General features: G+C 48.6%; 1 protein-coding gene across 11 annotated transcripts in view; it reads left to right on the top strand.

Annotated features, from left to right (window-relative positions):
* TULP4 (TUB like protein 4) overlaps positions 1-24991 on the top strand; it is a 248201-nt gene that overhangs the window by 181425 nt on the left and 41785 nt on the right. For 10 of the 11 annotated variants that reach the window (XM_051855187.2, XM_051855193.2, XM_070073328.1 and 7 more), the window contains 2 exons: positions 9846-10007; positions 24452-24632. In XM_051855187.2, coding sequence (XP_051711147.1) covers positions 9846-10007; positions 24452-24632 — 343 coding nt within the window. The remainder of the gene's footprint in view (positions 1-9845; positions 10008-24451; positions 24633-24991) is intronic. The other variant, XM_051855194.2, reaches the window with a different exon arrangement.

Here is a 24991-nt window from a genome sequence, read left to right as displayed (position 1 = left end):
CTGCGGGTGAGGTTTGCGTCCTCTGGAGTGCTTCTGGCCTGCGCATTGTGTTTCCTTTTCAAAGGTGTTTCCCTGTCTTGTGATCTTCATCTTTGGCGCGCAGAGAGCACTGCGTGATTGCTTCTCACCAGCTACTCGCCAAGCAAAGAGTTTCTCACATTCTGTCCTGTCGGTTTCCAATTAGCAGGGCCACCTGTTGTCATAGCTCAGCTCTTCCTCTCTGACACACTCTGTCACGAGGTGAGGAAAGCGGTTGCTCGGAGGACAGCCTGCTGAGCTGTGCTGTCTCTGCAGCTGATGTGGGATTGGTCCTGCTTAGCGTGCAGCTCCCCGTCCACGGTGAGGCTGGGCCATGTGGCGCTCTCCTTGCCTGCCCGAGCTCCCCGTGTGAGGATCCAGCTCCCATCACGGGGACTCGACGGAACCCAAATCTTTAGGGGATATTTGATGATCAATTTCTGGGACTCCTTGACTCTCCCATAATGACTTCCCTGTGACTGCCTCTCTAAACATTTCTAAGAGACAGGGTTTTTGTCCTCACCTCTTCCATCTGTTGCTTAAATAAGCTGTGAGCTTCCTGTGCTTGAACAATACAGAATAATCAAGTGACCTAAAACTGCAGGGAAGGGCCAGCACTGTGGCGTGGTGGCTGAAGCCGCAGCCTGCAGTGCTGGCATCCTGTATGGGCGCCGGTTCAAGTCCTGGCTGCTCCACTTTCGATCCAGCTCTCTGCTGTGGCCTGGGAAAGCAGTACAAAATGGCCCAAGTCCTTGGGCCCCTGCACCCTTGTGGGAAGACCCAGAGGAAGCTCCTGGCTCCTGGCTTCGGATCAGTGCAGCTCCAGATGTTGCGGCCAACTGGGGAGTGAACCAGCAGATGGAGGACCTCCCTCCCTCCCTCTCTCTCTCTCTCTCTCTGTCTGCCTCTCCTTCTCTCTGTGTAACTCTGACTTTCAAATAAATAAATAAATAAATCTTTAAAAAAGAAACCTGCAGGGAACATGTTATTGGCAGAGGCTGTTAATAAGCGGAGGATCTCCAAAAGTTGTCACCACGGAGGAGAAGCCTGCCCTGGATGGAAGCAGCACTCTGTGCGGCTGTACTGGGCAGGTAGATGTAAGAATGCAGCCTGACTGACGAGCCCCTCCGTGGAGAGAAGAGGAGGAGGCACCCCTCTGCCCATCCCTGGGCTCTCAAGTAGAGCGGCAGTTGTGGAGAACCTCTGACCATGAGGAGCGTGGAGGCCGTGGTGCAGAGCGCCGGCTCTGGAGTCCCACCACACAGGCGTGACCCTCACTCCAGGCAGCGGCTTCCTCGTCGGTAACACAGACGGCGGTGATCTCTGCTCGGGTGACTGTGAGCGCCAGGCCCCACTGTTTGTGCAAGGTGCTTCCATGCTGTCTGCGTGCGGCAGTTGCCACTGCCTGTGTTCAGAGTGCCTGAAGTGTGTTGCAGTACTGCCACCTCATAGCACCTGGCCCACAGCTGACCTGCCTGAAACGCCAGCAGGGGCTCCTCGCCAAAGACAAGTCTCAGGCCTTCAGGTAGCAGCTCTGTGTCTGCTGTGAAGTGGAGACTTCTCTTGAGTTTGCCCAAAGGGTCTCTCAAATGCTGGGGTCCTCTTAAAGCGCAGGTCTTGTTCCCCTACGTAGAGGCCCAGGGTGGAGTGAGACATGTCGCAAGAGCGCTTTAAGTCATGGCTCAAAGAAAAGGAGGGGAGCTTGCACTTATGCCGAGTAAACAGGTAGCTTCTCCCTGGGTGAGTGCGCAGTCCACGTAGAAACCCTGTTCTGAAAATGTTGTCTTTCCTGGTTAACAGAAGAGAAAAGCCCACGGCATGGAGGCCGGTAACTGGCCAAAGAAGTTATGGATGGTGAAGCCAGAAAGCTCAAGCCCCTGACTGAGTCCAGATGGCTCTACCATGCGGTCATGTTCTAAGACAAGAAACTATTTTCCCTTTTGGCAAAAATGCGTGTATTCATAGTATTTCCAGAAGAGCTCAGGTTTTACTACCATCCGAGAGGCTCACGCAGCCCAACAGCGCCACCCCCGCCTGGTTTTCTCCTGGGGGGCGGGCAGCTCCTGCATCTCCATGCGGCAGCTGCGCAGTGACCGCCAGCACCGTCGCACCCCTCATGCTTCTCTGTTGAGTGTTTAGCGGAAAGCATGCTCAGAACAAGACCTGGAGGTGCGGGTGCTGTGCGGGCCGTGGCACAGCTGGCAGCACCCAGAATCCCACATGCCTGTGCCTGCTGACTTTGACTAAAGCTACCACTGTCTTCTGAGCTGATTCAAAATGTTAAATAATTCTGCTGAGTCCTCAAGCCTTAAAACCAGTGGAGCAGCTGTTGTCAATGAATGCTGGCGTTTGGGAGAGGTTTGGTTGCTCTTAATAATGTCGGAGTCAGATCCTACCCGAGTAAAAAGGACACCACACACTGTCGCCGAGTCACTGGCTCCATGCACCTGGAAAAGCTGTCCTGGAAACAGTTCAGAGAAAAGTTCTTCGTTTTAGAGGAAACAACAGGTGGTCCTTGTTACACAGCTTGCCTTTCACTGTCACAAAGTCATGAAACATTTGGCAAAAGCGAAGTGATACTTTAACAGTTTCCTTCATTTCAAGAATGGATCCGCAACAGTGCATGCATTATTGCACAGCGTTCGTCACCGAGGATGTCTGTGCCAGGCACACGCGCTCCCAGCAGTCTGATGGAAAAGCTGCCTTGGGTGGTGGCGTGGTTGGGCTGCTGCTCAACCTCTATTAATCCATGTCTGCGAACTGTCTTCAGTAAATCAAAGCCATCACCGCTCTCTGCAGTTGGAAACAACAGAAGGGGAGACTGCTGTTCGTCATCCAGCAGTTGATACTTGGATTCCTGTTTTTTATTTTTTTTAATTGTGATAGGTTATCACTCTGGGCTGACCTAATAAATCCAAGTAATTCGTACAAACATCCCACATTACTACCTTTTTGTGATGTAAGATTGCTGATGTCATAGAGAAACTTCTTTTTACTGGCTGTATGTTTTAGCCCTGTATTAAGGAGATTTTTTTCGGTGCCAGAGCTGTGGCACAGCGCTGCCTGTACTGCTGGCATTGCATATAATTGCCGGTTCAAGTCCCAGCTGCTTCACTTCTGATCCAGCTCCCTGCTAATGTGCCTGGAAAAACAGCAGCAGTGATCCGAGTCCTTGGCCCCTGCGCACATGTGGGAGTCCCGGAAGAAGTTCCTGGCTCCTGGCTTTGGATCAGCCCAGTGCCAGCCATTGGGGCCATTTGGGGAATGAACCAGCGGGTTGAAGACCTCTTTCTCTAACTCTGCCTTTCTAATAAATAAATAAATCTTAAAAAATATATTTTCTTCTTTTATTACCAATCTTTTCCAAGATGCGTAGTTAAAAGGCTTGTAAATGAATAGCATTATCTCTGCAAAATGAACCAACTTTTAAACATTATCATAGAATATAATGTGTGTCTCTGAAAATGTTGTTTTAAGTTCTTCAAAAAGCTAGACAGTATGATTGGTTGCTACATAAATGTTCTGAATTTACCTAAGGAAACAACTTTTCCAGTCCCCCTGGAGCAGAAATTTAAGACCTCCCTCACAAACACATGCCATTGTCATGAGAGACGCGGCTGATTGCGCAACATTAAGCACATAGGCCCTGCTGGGAAAGGAGCCAAAAGCTTAGGTCCTTTTGGTGTTTGGTCATTGATTTTCTTGTTGTCTGAAATCAAGTTAACCATCAGTATCACAAATTCCAAGAATATGCGTATGAATGTTTATAGATGATTTTTTTAAGTTAGCAAAGATGGAAATAAAATGTAGAACAATCTAAAAAGTAAATTAAAGTGACAAGTGGAACCAAATTTAACACTAATTCAATTAAATGTAAATGGACTAAATTCATTAATGAAAAAGTAAAACTTTACATTGTTTTCATATTTTTAAAAAACCTAGATATTATATTGTATTAAGAGCCACACCTAAAACTTCATTTCTTGAAGTCTATTCAGTATTTTTATTTTTTATTTATTTTTATTTATTGACATAGTAACTACATTCTTATGGGGTACAATGTAATATTTCCACATATGCATACTTTTTAATGATCATATTAGAATAATTAGCATCCATCACTTCATATATTGAAGGTTTCTTTGTAGTGTGAACATTCAGAAGTTTTTCTTCTAGCTGTTTAGACAAGTACAATATGTTATTGTTAACTGTTATTACCCTACTGTGCAATAGAACACCAACAGGATTGTTTCTACAGTAAAATAAATAAATAAAAGTAATAAAATCAGTAAAAAAAATCAAAAAAAGTAAACCTTTCTGAAGTTTGATTCGTCTATCCATCTATCTATCTATCTATCTTTTTTTGAGAGAGTTAACGTTGGAGAATAAACTAAAAATGGTGCATCTTTTGTGAGCACTTGGACATTTACCATAGCTATGAGACATAGATAATGTCCTCCACTTAATACATTAAGATGGGATAAATCTGCAGTCAAGTTTTACTGTTAACTCTCATAATCCAACTGTTGGAGGAGAGAGGTCCTGCATGGGAAGTTAATTCACAGTGACTCCTGTTGTTAATTTAACAATTAACACTCTTACATGTGACATCAGTGATCACCCAAGGCTCTTGACCTGAGCTGCCAAGGCTGTGGAAGCCTTTTGAATCCACTGACTCCTTCCATGTTTAGATAAGGCCATGGACCAGGTGGAAGATCTCTCCTCCCTTCAGAGTAAGTAGATCCTTCTGTGATGACCACCATTTTCTGCTGGGGTCTCCCACAGAAGGCCTTCACGTGGGGTCCTTGTTGCCACAGTGTGTTGGCTTTTCATGCCTGAGGTGCTCTCACGGGTTTTTCAGCCAGACCAGAATGCCTTGAGGGCAGATTCTGAGGTCAGACACACCTAAAACTTAAGGACACACAAGTAAACTCGAGGAATGAAAAGGACACATCTGACAAACACCAAGGAAAAAAATAAAACTTAAATATTTTATCAGATAACATAACAAGTATTACCATATGCTGATAATAACTGTAGTTTACCAACAAGTTTTTAATATTATATACTTTCTAATAGCACCAAAATAGATGAAGGAGACAGAACAGATTGATAAATCCATTGACATACTCGGAGTTTCAGCTACAAATAGCAAAGATAGAATATCTGAGCAGTATTAATAAACTTAATAGACATTTATAGATTCTGAGTTCACAAATTAGAGAATATGAATTGTGTCAAACACAGAATGTGACAAATTATTCATGTTTTAGGACAAGGTTCTACAAACCTTTTCTATAAAGGGGCAGATAGGAAGTATTTTAGGTTTTGTGTACTAGGAGCTGAAATCAAGGACATTTTGTGTGTATTATATAACAGGAAGGAAAATAAATTCCAAAAAATTGGTACAAAATTTAAAATTGTTAAGGCACTAAAATTTGAATTTTATATGATTTCAAAAATAATGAAACATTCTTCCTTTCTTCAGCCATTTGGAAACACGCTTTTGTGGGCAACACAGAAATCAGTGACAGGCTAGAGCCATCCTTCAGCCCAGAGCCTGGCAGTGCCTAGTGAGGGCATAAATGAAAACCTCAGCAGATTTCTAGTGGTGACTGTCTTACAGGCCATGATGTTTGAACACAGTACAACTGGGCTGTAAGTTAGTAGCAAAAAGATGAATGGAAGAAATTCCAGCATGCCTGGGGCTTCTTAAATGTGTCATTAAATAGCTCGTGTGTTGAAGATTATATCTACTGGGCACGTATGCAGTGCCAGCTCTGGTGGGGAGGATGTTCCGTATCAGAATCTGTAAGACGTGACCTGGCGTGAGAGGGATGTGTAGCCAGTGCATTCCTCGTTTCACCGCCCAGCGCTCTGCTGTCCTTCACATGTAGTGCGTCTTCTCCAGACTGGAGGTTTGTGTCTGGCGAGTTCCGACAGCGTGTCCACGTGTGCTCATTCCGAGTGTCGGATTTTGGTAATTACTGCGCTACTTGAGACTCAGTGCTTCCGTCTCTGTCAGGCGCCTGTGCTCAGAGATCTTTACTGTTACTGCTGTTTTTAGTTCGTTTTGAGGGGCTGTGAACCACACCCACATGAGGCAGCATGTTAATGGATGTGTTCCTGCGCTCCACCAACCTGCTGTTCCCTGTCTCTCTCCCATTCCTCAGACCCCTCTGTTCCCTGAAACACAATCCTATTAAAAGTAGGCCAACTAGTATACCCGCAGTGGCCTCTGAGTGTTCATATAAAAGGAAGAGTTACTTGTTTCTCACTTTAAATCAAAAGCTAGAAATGATCGCATTTAGTGCAGAAGGCATTTAGAAAGGTGAGAGGCTGGCGCCGCCGCTCACTAGGCTAATCCTCTGCCTGCGGCGCCGGCACCCCGGGTTCTCTCCCGGTTGCCCCTCTTCCAGTCCAGCTCTCTGCTGTGGCCCGGGAGTGCAGTGGAGGATGGCCCAAGTGTTTGGGCCCTGCACCCACATGGGAGACCAGGAGAAGCACCTGGCTCCTGCCTTCGGATTGGCGCAGCGCACCGGCTGTGGCGGCCATTTGAGGGGTGAACCAATGAAGGAAGACCTTTCTCTCTGTCTCCCTCTCTCACTCTCTAACTCTGCCTGTAGAAAAGAAAGGAAGGAAGGAAGGAAGGAAGGAAGGAAGGAAGGAAGGAAGGAGGGAGGGAGGGAGGGAGGGAAGGAAGGAAGGAAGGAAGGAAGGAAGGAAGGAAGGAAGGGGAAGGAAAGGAAGAAAGAAAAGAAAGAGGAGGGGAGGGGAGGGGAGGGGAGAGGAGAGGAGAGGAGAGAAAGGTGAGAGAGGCCCCCAAACCCTCTTGGTGCAGGTAGTTATGTGGATTTGTGAAGAGGTCTGTGAGGGAACGCCAAGAAACATTTCCAATGATAAGAAAGCACATTGCTGATAGGGAGAAAGCTTGAGTGGTCCAGACGGAGGATCGAGCCAGCCACAGTGCTCCCCAGGACAAATCCTAACCCAGAGCACGGCCCTAACAGTGTTCACAGCCCCAACTGCCCGCAGTTCTCTGAAGGGTGAGAGAGGTGAGGAGGCTGCAGAAGAGAAGTTTGAAGCTGGCGGAGGGGGGTTCATGAGACGTGAGGAGACAGCCCGTCTCTACGCCATAAAAGAGAAGGTGAGACAGCAGGCGCTGACGGCAGCTGCAGCAAGTTGCCTCGAAGGCCTAGCTGAGGTCACTGATGGACGAAGTTACCACAAAGAGCAGATGCCCAGTGTGGGAGACCAGCCTTCTACAAGGAGGAGGCCATGCAGGACTCCCCGAGCTGCAGAGGGACGCCGCTGCCCGGCAGAGGACAGGCGCAATCCTAGGGCTGCTCTGCCTGTCCTCCACAGACGGAACAGTGCCTGAATGACAGCGGTGTTCACGAAGGTGTTTACTACTTTTACTGTTGAGAACGCGGCTCAGAATCCAAGATTCTTTGCTTCTCACTCGCCATGCACCTGATCACCAAGCGCTCTGATAGAGATGTGCAAGGTTCATGTTGTTTTTGTGCCTGCTAACACGACATCTCTTCTGCAGCCCATGGATCAAGGAATCATTTCTTCTTCAAGGTCCTGTTATTTAAGCAATATATTATAGCTGCTAGAGATAATGATAGCTCTGATGGATCTGAGCAAAGAACATTGAAAACCTTCTGGAAAGGATTCGCCAGTCTAGATGCCATTAAGCACATTCCATGGAGGAGGTTGAAATAACACCAGGCAGGCATTGTGGCACAGCAGGTTAAGCCACCACCTGGGACTCGGGCATCCCATTCCACAGTGCCCCGGTTCACGCCTGTCTCTGTTTCATTCCAGCTTCTTGGGAATGACAGCCTGGGAGGCAGCAGATGATGGCCCAAGTCCTTTGGTCCCTGCCACCTACATAGGAGATCCAGGTGGAGCTGCTGTCTCCTGGCTTTAGCCTGGCTCAGACCTGGCTGTTTAGGGCATTTAGAGAGTGAACACGCAGTTGACAGTGCTCTCCTGAGCCTTCTCTATCTGTCTCATCCCTCCCCCTTGTTGTTGTTCTGCCTTTCAAACAAACAAATATTTTTGAAGATTTATTTGTTTACTCAAAAGGCAGAGTGGGGTTGGGGAGAGAGGGAGAGAAAGACACAGAGAGAGAGAGAGACCTTCTATCTGCTGGTTCACTTCCCAAATAGCCACAAGGGCTGGAGCTGGGCCAATCTGAAGCCAGAAACCAGGAGCTTCTTCCAGGTCTCCCGTGTGGGTGGCAGGGAGCCAAGGACTTGGGCCATCTGCTGCTGCTTTCCTAGGTACATTAGCAGGGAGCTGGATCAGATGTGGAGCAGCTGGGACTCAAACCAGTGCCCATATGGCATGCTGGCATCACAGGTAGGGGCTTTACCTGCTATACCTCAGTGCCAGCCCCAACAAATATTTTTTGAAAGTCATGGTTAACGGGAGTTTGGAAGAAGTTGATTCCAACTGTGGTGGGTAACTGTGAGGGTCTCACGATTTCAGTGGCAACAGTAGCTTCAGATGTGTGGGGAGCAACTCGGACTATACTGTTACTGGAATTAAGACTTATTCTATGCACCTGCTCTCCCACAATATGGCGCTGGGAGAGGAGGAAACAGCTTCTACACAGCTGCCTCCAGTTCAGCCAATAAACTGTAGGACTTGCTCCTGATTGGAGGAGAGCAGCGTACTCGGCGTGTGGGCAGCCGAGTTGGGATTGGTGGAAGAGGACTATAAAGGAGGAGAGAGACGGCATGCACCAGGAACATCTAAGGGGAACACCTAAGGGGAACACCTGTGCAGCCCCCGAGAGAGCCGGCCGGCGGTGTGCCGCTCCCCCGCGGAAGTGGGGAATGTGGCCAGGGGGAACCGCCCTTCCACGGAGGTGGAAGGGACAGTAGCCAACCCGGGAAGAACCAGCAGCAAACCCGGGGAGGGCCGAGCAGACGAAAGAACAGCGCAGGGTCCTGTGTCGTTCCTCCACGAAGAGGGGGAGCGACAAGATGTAGTGGAAAAAACAAGAGAATGAAAAGTGGAGCCTGATGATGCACTGAACGGGCGTCGTCTCAGGACACAGGTTTAACAGACGAGCCAAGAGGGTGGTTTCTTGAGACGGCGTCTACCCCTAGGGAGGATGCTGGGAACGGGGCTGAGATGGCGGCAGTAGCATAAACTCAGTAGCATAAACTCAGTTGATAGGTCAGCAGCAGAGTCTGAGGGGGCTGACTCTGATTTTGAAATAAGTTCTACTGGGGGGCAAAATGTGATCACAGCAGCATCACGTACATTGGGAACTGTTTCACAAATGCATCAGTCAGTGCAGCAAACTTGATATGAGCCTTAATTCACGTACACAGAGCGTGTAGAAGAGTGCTGCTCCATGCACTGTATTTCGTTTCAGTCATGTTTGTCATGGCTTTTCAAGTGTCTTTCAAATTATTCACATTTTCAAAATATGTATTTATTCATTATAAAGGTAGACAAACAGGTTCAATCCCCAAATGCCAACAATAGCCAGGGCTGGTCTGGGCCAAAACTGGGAGCTAAGAATTTGATACAGGTCTCCCGTGTGGGTAACAGGGGCCCAGCTATTGGAGCCATCACCTGCTGCATCCCAGGAAGCTGGAAGTGGGAGCAGATCCGGGACTGGAGGCTCAGCACTCCGAAATGACATGCTGGGTTTTCCAGTAGGAGCTTGACTGCTGCACCAGAGGTCTGCCCTACGGCCACCTTAATTGTAGGCTGAGTGCTAGGACAGTGAGTTTATGTGAGCTTCAGTAAAAGTGGTTTCCCTTTCAAATTGGCCTCTCTTCTCTGTGTGTGTCTCAAAGGTGAGTGACTTCACGTGGAGCCACGATGGGACTCAAGCACTTATATCGTATCGCGATGGGTTTGTCCTGGTCGGTTCTGTCAGTGGACAAAGACACTGGTCATCTGAGATCAACTTGGAAAGTCAGATCACGTGTGGCATTTGGACTCCTGATGACCAACAGGTAATGCCTCTGGGATGGGTGAGTAACGTTGAAAGCAGAGGAGCTGAGAAGGAAGGAGGAGGTGGGAGCAGGGGGCGGCATGAAAGCAGCTTAGAGAATCAGAGGAAAAGAACAACGGAAGTGTCCAGATAAAAGTTACACAGAAGCTTAAATGAACCACGGATTAGAGAAGTAATATTTTCCACCAGTGTTGTTAACATTGAATTTGCATTTTAATTATATAAAATGTTTATACAAATTTATTTTAAATCTATGTAAATAACCAACCAGTAAATGAGTAATGAATATAAATACGTAATTGAAGACAGAGTTTACCTGGCAATAATAATCAAGGGAAATGCAAGGCTGAAGGAATATTTTTCACATTAACAAAAGTAATACTGATGACTTTATTGATCATGAAATACAAATCAGCATTCTGATTTATTGTTGCTAACAGTGTATTCAGTAGAGCTTTGTGGGAGTGATTTGGCAGAGTACATCAAAAGTCTTAGACATTGTTACCCCTTTTGTCCTGATAGTAGGCATTTTTTTAAAAAATATTTTGTGTATTTGAGAGGTAGAGTCAGAGAGAAGAGACAGAGAGAAAGATCCTCCATCTGCTGGTTCACTCCCCAAATGGCCTCAACAGCGGAGATGGGTGATCCAAAGCAAGGAGCCAGGAGCTTTTTCCCTATTTCCCACGTGGGTGCAGGGCCCCAAGGACTTGGGCCATCTTCTGCTTTCCCAAGCCATAACAGAGAGCTGGATGGGGAGAGGAGCAGCCGGGACTAGAACCAGTGCCCATAGGGATGCTGTCGCCGCAGGCAGAGGCTTAGCCTACTGTGTGGCACACTCTTAAGTGCCAGCCAAAAGAAACAAAGTAGAGGAAGGAAGAGTTGTAGTCATTAAAGCTTTGTATATGATAGTATAAATGGTCAGCAACCTACTTCTTTATGAATAGAAGGTTAAGTAAACTGTGGTATAACCTCTTAAAATTATGTAGTGTTCAGTAAGTTATAGACTGTGATCTGAAGATGATGTAGAATATGAAAGAAGTCTTATGATGTTGTAAAAAAAAAAGTGTACAAAATGTTACATGTGGTATGTTGCCACATTGTGAAACAACTGAAGAGATCCATCCATACAGGAAAAAGAAATAGAAGGAAAGAAATCAAAATGCCACAAGTAGTTATTTTATGATGGACCTCTGGTTCATTCTTCAAAAATGAGTTTGGTTGTCTTGCTTTTTATTTATTTCTATTTATTTGAAAGGCAGAACGACAGAGAGAGATCTTCTCTTCACTGGTTCACTTCCCAAGTGCCTGCAACACTTGGCCAGGAGCCTGGAACTCCGTCCTGGTCTCCCACGTGGGTGGCAGGAACCAAGCGCTTGGCTGTCGCTGCTGCCCGCCAGGAACGTTGGCAGGAAGCTGACTCAGAAGCACAATGACGTCCCCAAGGGTGGCTTAACCCGCCGCGCCACAGCTGCTGCTGGCTCATTTCTTTAAGTGTTATTTCAACATTTTCTTTAATTTACCTGTTGATTTTCATGATCAAATATAAAATAACTGGGGCCGGCACTGTGGCATAGTGGGTAAAGCTGCTGCCTGCAGTGTTGGCATCCCATATGGGTGCCGGTTATTGGGGCCATCTGGAGGGCGAACCAGCAGATGGAAGACTTCTCTCTCTCTCTCTCTGCCTCTGCCTCTCTGTAACTCTACCTTTCAAATAAATAAATCTTTAAAAATATATAAAATAACCTAATAAAATTATGTATCACTATTTTTAAATATAATCGTTGACTAATTAAAACCTTTGTAAATATGAAACTTGTGTTTTCCAAGTATAGCAGACTCCATAAAATGTCAGAACATTTCATATAAGATTCAAGTTTAATATTGGTAATAGGATAAATGTTCTTTTGGGGCCTGTGTTTTTTCTCAGTGAATTCCTCCAGTCACTGTATATTTACATCATGTTTGCATTTTCTTCAAGTAGACAGGCAATTTTTTTCCTCTTGAAATTAGAATTATGAGATTCATGAAAAGACTTTCCATTCTTTCCTCACTTTTCTAGTTATGCATCAGCATTTTGGCGTATTTATTTCACTTCTTTTTAGGTTTTTACTACCCCTAGACTCTTATTAAGGAGAAGCTGACTGTGTGACCTTGCGTGAGGCACCTAACCTCTCTGGCTTCAGCTCACTCCTCTGTGACAGGCCGGGGATTATTTCCTGCCTGATTCCCCGGGCTTTGGTAGTGATCCGACAAAGGAACAGAAGTGAAAACACTTAAAAATGTAAGGGAAAGTCCTGGCTTAAAGTGCGCCTTCCCTTGCCCAGAGGGATGGACCTGGGGCACTAGCCGTGACGAGCTGTGTCAGCCGTGTCCTTAACAGACCGCACACCAGTGTTGTGACAGCCCAGGCCCCGGGGCTGCAGCAGTGAGACATGGCTCCTGCCTCTGAGGTGCTGCGGCCTGTGCCGGAGACAGACCTGGGAAGTGTGCACTGCTCTGTCACATGGAGGCTGCTGAGGAAGGCAGACGGACTCCGAGGGAGTGTGCACACGTTCTGCACAAGCGCGAGGCAGGATGCACCCCAGGGACTGGTTTGGTGCTGTTCTCACCAGCTGGTCGGAGTGGAGGTAGCTGGAGGAGTCAGTGGGGCCATGGCCATGGGAAGCTTTGAGGCCCTCTGTTGTACCTGGATTTGGCTGTGTAGACCACGGATGTGAGAGCCCCTGTAGCGCTCGATGGGGGTTCCTGGCCCATAGCCTCTGACCTGTGTCTGCTTTTGCTCATGGGTGGGATTTGGCTCCAGGAGAGTGCTCCAGTGTGTTTTCAGAAAAGATTTGTAAATCATGCAAGCATTCAGCATAGGGAGAAGACTGTGGGGTCCTCTGTCTATCCTGTTTGAAAGGTGACCTGGCAAAGTGATACTCCTCTTCTCTTGCTTGGTTTGAACATTGCTAATGCAGAGAGTGTGAAGACCACTGAGACAACCAGCCTGATGTGTGTAACTCACTGACCCGGCCCAGCAGCTGGAGTTGGCTGTGGAAAGCAGCACCAGCGTGGCTGGACAGGCGATGTCAGGCCATTCCCAGAGAGCCTTCCGCCCCTACGGTGGAGCTAAAACAGCTTCCAGAGAAAAGCCCCTCCGCACATCTTGAGATTTTCCGGATTGTAATGCAGTTCCATGGCACTTGCGATCCATCTTTAAAAAATACAAGCAGTACGGATTTTGCAAGCATCCAGTTTTAATTTCTAGCTATTTTTCCATTTGTCATCTGTTTTCCTCACTACAGAGCAACAGCTTATATAGGCTTTGGGGGCTTATAGACTTCTTTGAATGACTGTCAGGTGGAGATTGTGAATCCTTTTCTGGAAAAATGTGCACATGTGATGTATGATTATGTGTCTCTTTCCATCCTTGAATTCCCCTTCAACCCTGAGCCAGATGGGTTAGAGGTGGTCTTCCATGAACTTCCTGATGCTCCCTCATACGTTCAGACGCACAATAAAGGTAAACAGATATTCCCTCCTTAAATTTGACAGCTAACATTTGGTCAGATGTGTGCTTTCATTTCTTCCTCTCTGACTTACTCCTGCATACACATATATTTGTAGTATTAGTTTTGAAAGGAAGTTGTAGACACCTGGCACATCAGCCTTAAATACTTTCAACGTATGTATCCCAAAAGGTCGTCACCCACACCAGTGATATTGTCTGGACCTGAGCTGTCTTCGTGTTTCTGTAGTTGTTAGAAAATGTGATTTATGTACGACTTCTCCCCGCCCTTTTACTTTTCAGGAGCAAGGGCCAGTTTACTCCAGCGGTTAGTGGTTGCATCTCCTAAGTCTGGAGCGGTTGTCCCTCTCTCCTTTTGTTCAGTAGTGGTTACCTCGTAGACTGTCTCGGTGTTTACCCGTAGTGTCATGTAGCTTCTGTGAGCCCTTAGGTTTCCTATAAACTAGAAGCTAAGTCTCAATTTGTGTTGGATTAAACATTTTGCCAAGAATACTCCATTGGTGATAGTGTTTTCTTTGCACTGAGCTACTCTAAAAGGCATATAATGTCACATTACTCCACTTGAAGATGCCTGAACTCAGTGGGGCTTTTGTGAAAAGAAAGTTGTCCCCTCCCCCCAGCAGCACATTCTTAATCGTTGCAGATGATATGCTTCACTTCAGGCTAAAATTCATCTTCCGCTAAACTTCAATAGGGAGTTTATATAAAGGACGGGGGGCTTACAGACTGGAAGCCCCAGATCAAAGTGTTGGCAGCTTTGGTTTCTGCAGAAGCCCCTCTTCTTGGCCTGCCCACAGCTGGCCGCCTTCTCGCTGTGTCTTTCCAGGGACTTTCCCTGTGTGGCTTCTTGGTATCCCTTACTCTTCTGATAAGGGCAGTGGTTATTTGGATTAGGGCCCCTAGGACCCTATTTTAGGACCTCAGTTAACCTTAATTACCTCTTCTCATATCACATCTCTAGATGCAGTCACACGGGGGGCTCGAAGCCAGGGGCCAGGAATTCCATCCTGGTCTCCCATGTGGCGCTTCGGCCGTCTTCTGTTGCTTGCACAGGTGCATCAGCAGGGAGCTGAATCAGAAGTGAAGCAGCTGGGGTTTGAACCAGCTCTCACGTGAGATGCCGGTATCACAGGCAGCGGCCCAACCCACTACACCACATGCTGGGCCCCCACATGTGAATTTTGGGAGCACGTAATTCAGCCCATAATAGATTGATTAAAAATATTTTGGAAAATAGAAAATTGACGGAGAAGCTGGTATGAACTCTGTTGGCTATATTTGCAATGCATTTATCAATGAAATTATTTATCAGGCTTGGGCAAAACAAAAAAAAGGAATGACATGAATAGAAAATGTCAAAAAAGAAATTTGTATCTGCCTTGAAAAGCTGTGGGTTCTGAGCTTGTGCGGGGTAACACAGCAGCCTGGGTCCTTGCAGTGCTGCACCTGGGAGACAGGGCTCCGAGTTCTCTGTTCGCCAGGACCCAGTGCCAGTGGTGGGCTGAAGCGCGTGACACAGACATTTAAAAATATCCTTCCAGCCTGGTCTAAGTCTTAGGTTTAGGCTGATGGTTCACCTCGAGAGCCTTCGTGAGTACTCTGTTGAGAGCTTGAGATGTGTTTCCACTAAGGAAGGCAGAAATGCCCATACGCTGTCCAGTGTGTTCCAGCTGTGGGCAGGGCTCTCCTAGGAGGCCAGTGACCAGCTAAAGTGTCTGTGTCCATACTAAAAAATAAATAACTTGCATCTTTTGCTATATTTGCTTTTATATCCATTGTTTTTTCTTTGCTGTATTTATTTTTAAATTATTTATTTATGGGGGCCCACATTGTGATGCAACCAGTTAAGCTGCTACTGAGTGCCAGTTCCAGCTCCTGCTACTCCACTTCCAATCCAGCTTGCTGCTGATGTGCCTGAGAAGGCAGCAGATGACAGCCCAAGTGCTTGGGCCCCTGCCACCCACATGGGAGACCCAGATGGAGTTTCTGGCTACTGGTTTTGGCCTGGCCCAGCCCTGTCCGTTGATGTCCATTTGGGGAGTGAACCAGCACACGAAAGACATTCTCTCTCTCTCCCCCCACAACCCTGTTCCCTCTCTGTCTGACACTCTGCCTTTCAAATAAATAAGTCTGTGTCATATTTTTTTTTTAAAGATTTATTTATTTGAAAGGCAGGTTACAGAGAGCAAGAGAGAGACAGAGATCTTCCACATACTGGTTCACTCCCCAGATGGCCATAAAGACCAGGACACTGCTTGGTTTTTAGCTTTTTTTTTTTTTTTAAGTATATTCTGAAAATCCTCTTGGCATAAAAAAATGTTTCTTTAGCAGAAACAGGTGCAATTACAGTTGTCCTCAATTTTCTTCCTTCAGTATTGTTTTGGTTGAATGGCAGTGCACTTAAGATGTTTAGAAAACAGGTTGTTCTTTGTTATCTTTGAACTCAGATCCCTGATGAGTCACTTGATGAAGTATTCAGTATAGATAAGTTCCAAAATAAGCTAAGTAAAATTCTGTCTGAATTTTACATTAAACAGATTAGGAGTAGAAGATGGGAGGGAGTTACACACATTGGGTCTACCACATATGCCATCTTAAGGTCAGTTTATTAAGGTGGTATTAGATTTCCTTCACATGACTTTATTTAGCACCACAGCATCCTGAATTCAGTGTTTGGCCAGATGGCTAAGCTACAGAAATGGATCTCAGGGTTTCAGGCGGCATTCTCGGTCCGAACCTGGCTGCCTGGCACTGTCAGCATCTTGATGTGTGCTGTTGCACAGGTGGGCACCACCAAGACAAAAGCTCTCCGTGACTGCACTCTGCTCCGACCCCTCTGAGCCATCATCAGCTGAACATCGCAGCCCCTCAGGACTGCCCACCCCTGTACACACAGAGACTTGCACAAGACTGGCACCGTTTCTGACAGCTCACGTCTGTCGCTGGAGCTCCTGCCTGGCAGAATTCCAGACAGCTAAGAGAACTGACTGTTCCAGCCATCACCTGAAGGCAGGACCCTTGTCCCAGTGTCCTTGAGAGAACAGGGGCCCAGTTTTCGCAGCCCCAGTTAGCAATCCAGGGGCTGAATCCGTGTGTAGGACCTCCCCCTTTTCTCCCCCCATTCCTGACCTTGCTCCAGACCCCCTGTGGCCACCGCCTCACCCTTTAAAATTCTTGGTGAACATGTGTGCTTCCTCCTCTGACTTGTTTCTGGCTGGCTGGTTGTTGGCGCCTGTCCCAAGCACTGTGCACTGCCGGCAGCGGTACAAGCCTGGAAACCCTCCTCTGCCCCTTTGTTGGCCCCCTGTCTTCCTCACTTAGAAACGTAGCATTTTGAAACAGAAAAGGATTTTTTTTATTTGACAGGTAGAGTTATAGACAGACAGAGAGACAGAGAAGAAGGTCTTCCCTCCACTGGCCCACGCCCCAAATGGCCGCCACTGCTGGCGCTGCTGTGATCTGAAACCAGGAGCCAGGTGCTTCCTCCTGGTCTCCCATGCAGGTGCAGGGCCCAAGCACTTGGGCCATCCTCCACTGCACTCCCGGGCCACAGCAGAGAGCTGGCCTGGAAGAGGAGCAACCGGGACTAGAACCCGGCGCCCATATGGGATGCCGGCACCGCAGATGGAGGATTAACCACGTGAGCGACGGTGCCAGCCCAGAGAAGGATTTTAGAGTAGAGGAAACTTGACTTTGAGGGAGGCAGAATGAACTAAGTAAGGAGTGAAAATAGGACCAGACCACCCACCAGGTGACCCCCAGTCCTGACTTTTGGAAACAAAAGACCATTCCCCAATAGGCATGGACTGTCTAGGACAGATGACAGACAGGACTGACAGGTGAGTGTGCTCTCAGGCCCTCCCACCCACACCAAAAGTGGGCATTCATCCCTTAGGCCTTTTGATGTACGGGCTCCCTGGGCATTTGGGCCTTACTTCAAAGACCTGATGCAGGGCTCTGTTCCTGAATGTGTCTCTGCTCTGCATTCAGAGCCTACCTAAGTGTATTTTTCATGGTAAAGACCCCTCCACTGTCCTCTAGCCAGCCAGCTGCGTCCCCTGAGGTGTGACGTGTTTCCAGTTACTTCTGTATCTTTCTGGAGATGGGTGAGTTAAAGGCACTCGTACTGTCTTGTGCTCAGCCTGTTGTCTTCCACCCACAGAAATTGCTGTGTGGGTGTGTCTTAGGTGAATGAACTTCAAAATGCCGCCTGAAAGATTTGGGGAAGAAAATTCTAGTCATGGGAATTATTTAACATTAAGTCCAAGGCCTGCGGCAGTTAGACTTCTCCTTCTCAGAAGATCTGTAAACACAGGACAGTCTCTCATTTTTATGGGTTACTTTATAAGTGATCTTTTCTATAACAAAGAGATGAAATAACTTCAAAATTACACGTTTAGCCCAAAGATACAGATTTAGATGTGACTGTTACAGTCAACTGTGAAATTACATTTTATCCCTCATTTTAAAAAAGCAAAACAAATAACTCACAGGCAGTGTTCTGTTAGTTAAGCAGTTCTGTCATTCACAAGTGTCGCTCCCCCTCTTCGTGGAGGAACGACACTGAACCCTGCCTAGGCTTCATATCCGAGTCACGGCACCATTATGTCGCTCCCCCTCTTCGTGGAGGAACGACACTAAACCCTGCGCTGTTCTTTCGTCTGCTCGGCCCTCCCCGGGTTTGCTGCTGGTTCTTCCCGGGTTGGCTACCGACCCTTCCACCTCCGTGGAAGGGCGGTTCCCCCTGCCACATTCCCCACTTCCGCGGGGGAGCGGCACACCGCCGGCCGGCTCTCTCGGGGGCTGCACAGGTGTTCCCCTTAGATGTTCCCCTTAGATGTTCCTCGTGCATGCCGTCTCTCTCCTCCTTTATAGTCCTCTTCCACCAATCCCAACTCGGCTGCCCACACGCTGAGCACGCTGCTCTCCAATCAGGAGCAAGTCCTACAGTTTATTGGCTGAACTGGAGGCAGCTGTGTAGAAGCTGTTTTCTCCTCTCCCAGCGCCATATTGTGGGAAAGCAGATGCACAGAATAAGTCTTAATTCCAGTAACTTAGTCTAGTCCGGGTTGCTCCCCACAACAAGCGCCCTCTTTAGGTGCCTGGTCCCTGAGGTGCGCCATGTTCAGCCCGGCCCTTGAAGCACGTTTGAAGGCCAGGTTCCAGAACCCGACGGGGCGGTCCTTCACAGTGTTTGGTGTTTGTTCCCACGGTACTGCTTCAGAGCAGGAACACTTGCTTCTGAGGTCGGAAGGGACGTGGTGGCTGCTCTTCCACTCCCCAGTCCTCCAGGCCTGTACAGATGTTTGCCCCAGAGATTAACAGTTATGGAAGCGTGTATTTTTGAAATTGAAATTTCCCAACATATTTTTTCCAAGAATATAGATTACTGGTACCCAGAGGTAAAGGTAGGGCTGAGATACTGTTGCTTCCAAAACAGCTGCCTGTTGAATGATTTTGTATCCTCTTCAGATGCCCTTTTTGTCTGTAGCTTGGTTCATTTTAAGCTACTAGTAAAAAAAATTGTTTTTATTTAAAAATAATTGCACCTAAAGATAATTTAGAATGGAATACAATGAAGTTAAGGGGTTATATATGGATACCATAATTGCATTGTTATTAAGAAAAAACACCTTTCAGGGCCAGTGTGGCTTAGTGGGTAAAGCCACCACCTGAGATGCTGGCATCCCAAATGGGTGCCAATTCATTTCCCAGCTGCTTCCATTCCAGCTCCCTGCTAGTGGCCTGGAAAAACCAGCAGAAGATGACCCAAGTATTTGGGCCCAGCCACCCATGTGGAGGTCCTGGGAGAAGCGCCATGGCTCCTGGCTTTGGCCTGGCCCAACCCCAGATGTTGTGGCCATGTGGGGAGTGAACCACCAGATGGAAGATCTCTCTCTCTCTCTCTCTTTCTCTCTTTCTCTCTTTCTCTTTCTCTCTTTCTCTCTTTCTCTTTCTCTTTCTCTTTCTCCCTCCTCCCCCCTCCCACCCCTCCCTCCCTCCCTCCCTCCTTCCTTCCTTCCTTCTCTCTCTCTCTCTCTCTCTCTCACTTTGACTTTCAAATAAATAAATCTTTTTTTTTTTTTGACAGGCAGAGTGGACAGTGAGAGAGAGGGACAGAGAGAAAGGTCTTCCTTTTGCCGTTGGTTCACCCTCCAATGGCTGCCGTGGCCGGCGCGCTGCTCTGTTGGCAGGAGCCAGGTACTTATCCTGGTCTCCCATGGGGTGCAGGGCCCAAGGACTTGGGTCATCCTCCACTGCACTCCCTGACCACAGCAGAGAGCTGGCCTGGAAGAGGGGCAACCGGGACAGAATCCGGCGCCCCGAGTGGGACTAGAACCTGGTGTGGCGGTGCCGCAAGGCGGAGGATTAGCCTAGTGAGCCGCGGCGCCGGCCTCAAATAAATAAATGTTAAAAAAAAAAAAAAAAAAAACCCTGCACTCAATGAATTCAAGGCTAGAATGTGAACTGAAACCACGGAGAGCCATTAAACTGCTCCGACCGGACTCCCAGGTCTGTGATCCTGATGTACACGTGACACCGGGAGCTTTGTCACTGCTCTTGAGTGGAGCCTGCAGCCCACCAGAGGAAACAGCAGTGCAACTTATGAAACATGTGTAATCCATTGTTGAAAGTGTTTAGAGTGCCAGTTTTATAAGCATTGGTGTCTGGTTTAAAGAAGAAAGGAAAGAGGTGGCTCCTAGGGGCTGGTGTTTTGGCATAGCAGGTTAAGCTACACCTGCAGTGCCCGCATCCCATATGAGTGCCGGTTCAAGTTCCAGCTGCTCCACTTCCCATCCAGCTCCCTGCTAATGCACCAGGGAGAATAGCAGAAGATGGCCCAAGTACTTGGGCCCCTGCCACCCATGGGGGAGACCCAGATGGAGTTCCAGGCTCCTGGCTTTGGCCTGGTCCAGCCCTGCCATTGTGGCCATTTAGGAAGTGAACCAGTAGATGAAAGATATATTCTGTCTGTCTGTCTCTCTGTCTCTCTCTACCTTTCAAATAAATAAATCTTATAAAGAAAAAGTTGCTCCTTCATTTGTAGGAAAACTTGGGGAAAGACCAAAGATGAGGCATTCGTTTATTAACATCACTGAGCAACCACTCATGGACACCATCTGAGAGCCTCAGGTGCAGACCTGTGCTTGAGTCGCTGTGGTTTACCGGAAGCCAGGCTCACGGCACAGTGAGGACCGTGTGATCCTTTGTGGTGGGTCCTGCAAGCCTCTGGCGACATCTGAGCACCTGTAATGTACATGATGCAGTGCCGGGCGGTGGCGATGAAACACGAGCCGTCTTTGCTGGAAGAACCTGGTTGTCTGTGTTTCTTGGGGGAAGGATGCAGCCGGGCATCTGACTGTGGACTGTGGACTTGGAAGGGCCTGTGGGGGAGATGGTGGGTAGGCAGTAGGTGTGTGGGAGTCTGGGGCTCAGGAGGGAGCCTGGCGGGGAGTCAGCTGTGATGGGTTCCTGAGGCCGACCGTGCGCTTGTGATCTCCTTGAGAGAAGTGGGCCTGGGGCCAGCCCTGAGGAGCATGACAGGAAGACGCCTTGCCTGAGAAGGAGCCCTGTGGAACGTCTGTTACTTGGCCACGATTGGGAGCAGAAGCAGCAGAGACGGATGTCCCTGTCAGGCGTGTATTCAGTATCATCAGACTCTGTCTTGTTCTGCTGAGGGCCTTGCTCACACGGCCTTATCTCCTTGGAAGTGATTAAGCATGGAAAGAACTTGTAACGGTGAAGATGTTTTACAATCTGATTCTGTTTTATCAGCGTTCTTCAGTCGTCTCTGACGTACTTGTTCCAAATGCGAGTGACCTCTCCATCATAGCTTGACAGTGCGTTAGTGCCTCCTTCCCTTTTATCCATCTCCATGGTGGCTTAGTCTTCCCTGGGAGCTAGAGCTGAAAGGGTTGATGGTGGGGTTTGGGGGCTGATTTGCTCTAATGTGATGCTGAATGCTGATAACTCATTATAGCACCAGTTCTTTGTTCAGGAATTATATGTCTGCTCCCTTATCTCCTCATTCAGAAAAATGCCCATGGTACGTGATGACAGCTCTGTGCAGACATGGCCTTCCTCCCATCCTCCCTCTGCCTTCCCCCCTCAAGCACTTCCTGCTGTGTGTCAGACACAGTGACAGGTTCCGGGGAGAAACTAGTGAGCTCATAGGGTTTGGGTCTCAACTCGGGCTGCCGTGACAAAACACCACAGATTGGGCGGCTGGAACATCAGACGTTGATGTCTGCAGTTCTGGAGGCTGGCAGTCCAAGGTTAAGGGCTGGCCAGTTCAGTTCCTGGGAGGCTCCTCCTTGGCCTGCAGGTGGCTCCCATGGCCATTCCTCACTGCTTATGGGTACAGAGAGTACAAGCTTAGGTCTCCCCCTCCTCTTACCAGGGCGCTAATCCCATCCGGGAGGGCCTGCCCTCGTGACCTCATGGGAACCGAATCAGTTCCTAGGCACCTCGCTTCCAAACACCATCAGCATGTGAATTTGGGGTGCAAGTAAACATTTAGTCAAGAACAGCCTGTGCCCTCAAAGCTTGTAGTCTAACAAAGGAATCAGAAATTAAATAAACACATAGAAGATTGTGAGAAATGAGCCAGTGGCTGCTTTCCAGTGAGCATATGGCTGGGGAGAAGAAAAGCCTGGTTCGGCCGGCGCCGCGGCTCACTAGGCTAATCCTCCACGTAGCGGCGCCGGCACACCGGGTTCTAGTCCCGGTCGGGGCACCGGATTCTGTCCCGGTTGCCCCTCTTCCAGGCCAGCTCTCTGCTGTGGCCAGGGAGTGCAGTGGAGGATGGCCCAGGTGCTTGGGCCCTGCACCCCATGGGAGACCAGGAAAAGCACCTGGCTCCTGGCTCCTGCCATTGGATCAGCGCGGTGCGCTGGCCGCGGCGGCCATTGGAGGGTGAACCAACGGCAAAGGAAGACCTTTCTCTCTGTCTCTCTCTCTCACTGTCCACTCTGCCTGTCAAAAAAAAAAAAAAAAAAGAAAGAAAGAAAAGCCTGGTTCCGAGCGCATCAGCGTCACCTCGGGACTCCCACGTGCCGTCTTCATCTGAAAGCTGGAATTTGTGCCTCTTGGTCAGAGCTTTCCCAGGTCACGTTCCGTAGTTAGCAGCATGGGGAACTGCTCAGCAACCCAAGCACGTTAAACACCTCTCTCTTGCAGGGCTTCAGCAGGCTGGACCCGCGCCCCGGCTCTCATCCCTGTGCCTGTTTCGCATGGGGGGGTTTTGTAGATGTGCTGGCCAGCGTTTTATTTTATTTTTTTTTTCTGTTGACAGCCAGAATTTCAACTTTTACTTAGATGAATCTCACGGGGTCCTTGGTAGTTTGGTCTGTTTCTCCTTTCACCAGCGTACACTAATGAATCCGTCACTGTCTCTGGGGGGAAATTGGTTTAGTCTTTTCGTAGCATTCATTAATTACAATGTAGATCATGTTTAAAGGAATATTTGATGTATAACTGATTACTCTTAAAATAGCTCTGTAGATTCTATGAACCTTTTTCCAACCTAAGTGAAACACATGTTTGTCTACAAGTAATCTATCACAGGCATCAACATTTATGGCCCAAGATTGCCTTTTGATTGTTGCTGACTTTAGTTCATTCATTCAGCAATAAATATTCATTGAGTGCTCTCTGTGTACCAGGGATAGAGCCCTGCATAGTCTACCCGCAAGGAGCTTAAGACCAGGATAAGTACCTGGCTCCCGCCATTGGATCAGCGCGGTGCGCCGGTCGCAGTGCGCCAGCCGCAGCGGCCATTGGAGGGTGAACCAACGGCCAAGGAAGACCTTTCTCTCTGTCTCTCTCTCTCACTGTCCACTCTGCCTGTCAAAAAAAAAAAAAAAAAAATCTCAAAATCAAAGAGAAGCAAGGACTAAGTCTGAAGTAACTCTCCCTCTGCATAAGCTTCAGCCTTCTTCGTCAGCCAGCCTGGTTTAAACTCATTGAGGTCCACACCAGCAGTGCCGGTACCTAACTCCGCTGAGGACCACAGCCGCGGTGCCGGTACCTAACTCCGCTGAGGTCCACACCAGCGGTGCCGGTACCTAACTCTGCTGAGGGCCATAGCCACGGTGCCGGTACCTAACTCCGCTGAGGGCCACAGCCGCGGTGCCGGTACCTAACTCCGCTGAGGGCCATAGCCACGGTGCCGGTACCTAACTCCGCTGAGGGCCACAGCCGCGGTGCCGGTACCTAACTCCGCTGAGGGCCATAGCCACGGTGCCGGTACCTAACTCCGCTGAGGGCCACAGCCGTGGTGCCGGTACCTGTTTCCTCCGAGCTTCACCTGGCAGTACTAGCTACTAACACCTATTATTTTGATAGTTAAGTATGTAAAACTTTGATCATGTTGCTTGGCATGGATGAATTCATGTTTTTAGTATGTCATTGCTTCAGTTATTGGTTGCTACAATTCCCGATGGACTAAACCACGAGACCCTTAGTATTACAGTAGGACAGTTGCAGGACCATCAGCATTTCCGAGGAGGATCAAGTAACATTTGTATGTAGCCGAGTGTACTCACTTTGGCAAACAGAAACGTGTGCGTTTAAATTTTAGAAAGTCACAGCAATGAATCTGTTGTTTGTTCATTTTCCAGAAAAGTAAGCGTTTTCTCTCTCAGTCCCTTTCCTCTCGCCTCGGAAGGTGAAGCCGTGGTTTCCCGCGCTTGTCTGGGAACGTCCATCAGCACACCGTGTCCTTTCTGCCGTCGGTCACATCTCCAGGAGGTCTGCAGCGTTTGCCGCGGCAGCCAGCTGTTCCTGCTGTTGGGCGTTGGGTGTCGCTCCTCAGCTCCTTGGCTGCTTTCCGTCTTGAGTTCTAAGTCTGTTCTGTCCTGCCACCGCCAAGTGGAGTCACTGGGAGCCCAGCTCTCACTCGCACTTGGTCAAGGGTCTGCTCTCGGTTGCAGGTGCTGTTTGGCACGGCCGACGGGCAAGTGATTGTCATGGACTGCCACGGCAGGATGCTGGCCCACGTCCTCCTGCACGAGTCAGATGGCATACTCAGCATGTCCTGGAACTACCCCATCTTCCTGGTGGAAGACAGCAGCGAGAGTGACACGGACTCAGACGACTACTCGCCGCCCCAAGGTAGCTGGCTCCTTGGCCCTCACGTTCCTTGTCACTGAGCAGAGGGACCAGAGAATCAGCTGTTTAAAGAAGGCAGCGGGAAGGCCTGCCTCGCCGGGAAGAGTCCTGGCGCTGAACCGCAGGCCGCTGGCCTCTCTCTGTTCATGTGGCCGCCGCCTCTGCCGCCCTCCCCAGGTCACTACTGACGCCAGCTCTGCTCCGCTGCCTCAGGCTTTGCTGGATACACAGCAGGCCTAGGGCTCTTCCTGTGACCCCGGGGAGAGTACAGGGAGCTGCATGAAAAGTCTGTGCGGTGTAACTCACTAGGCAGGGTAGCCTCGTCCCTAATGTGATTAAAGCAGGTCACGTTCGTTGCCTGA

This window comes from Oryctolagus cuniculus, chromosome 5 (assembly GCF_964237555.1).
Source record: "Oryctolagus cuniculus chromosome 5, mOryCun1.1, whole genome shotgun sequence".
In the NCBI taxonomy this organism is placed as follows: Eukaryota; Metazoa; Chordata; class Mammalia; order Lagomorpha; family Leporidae; genus Oryctolagus; species Oryctolagus cuniculus.
The sequence above is the reverse complement of the archived record's forward strand: the minus strand, read 5'-3'. Positions and strand labels throughout refer to the sequence as shown.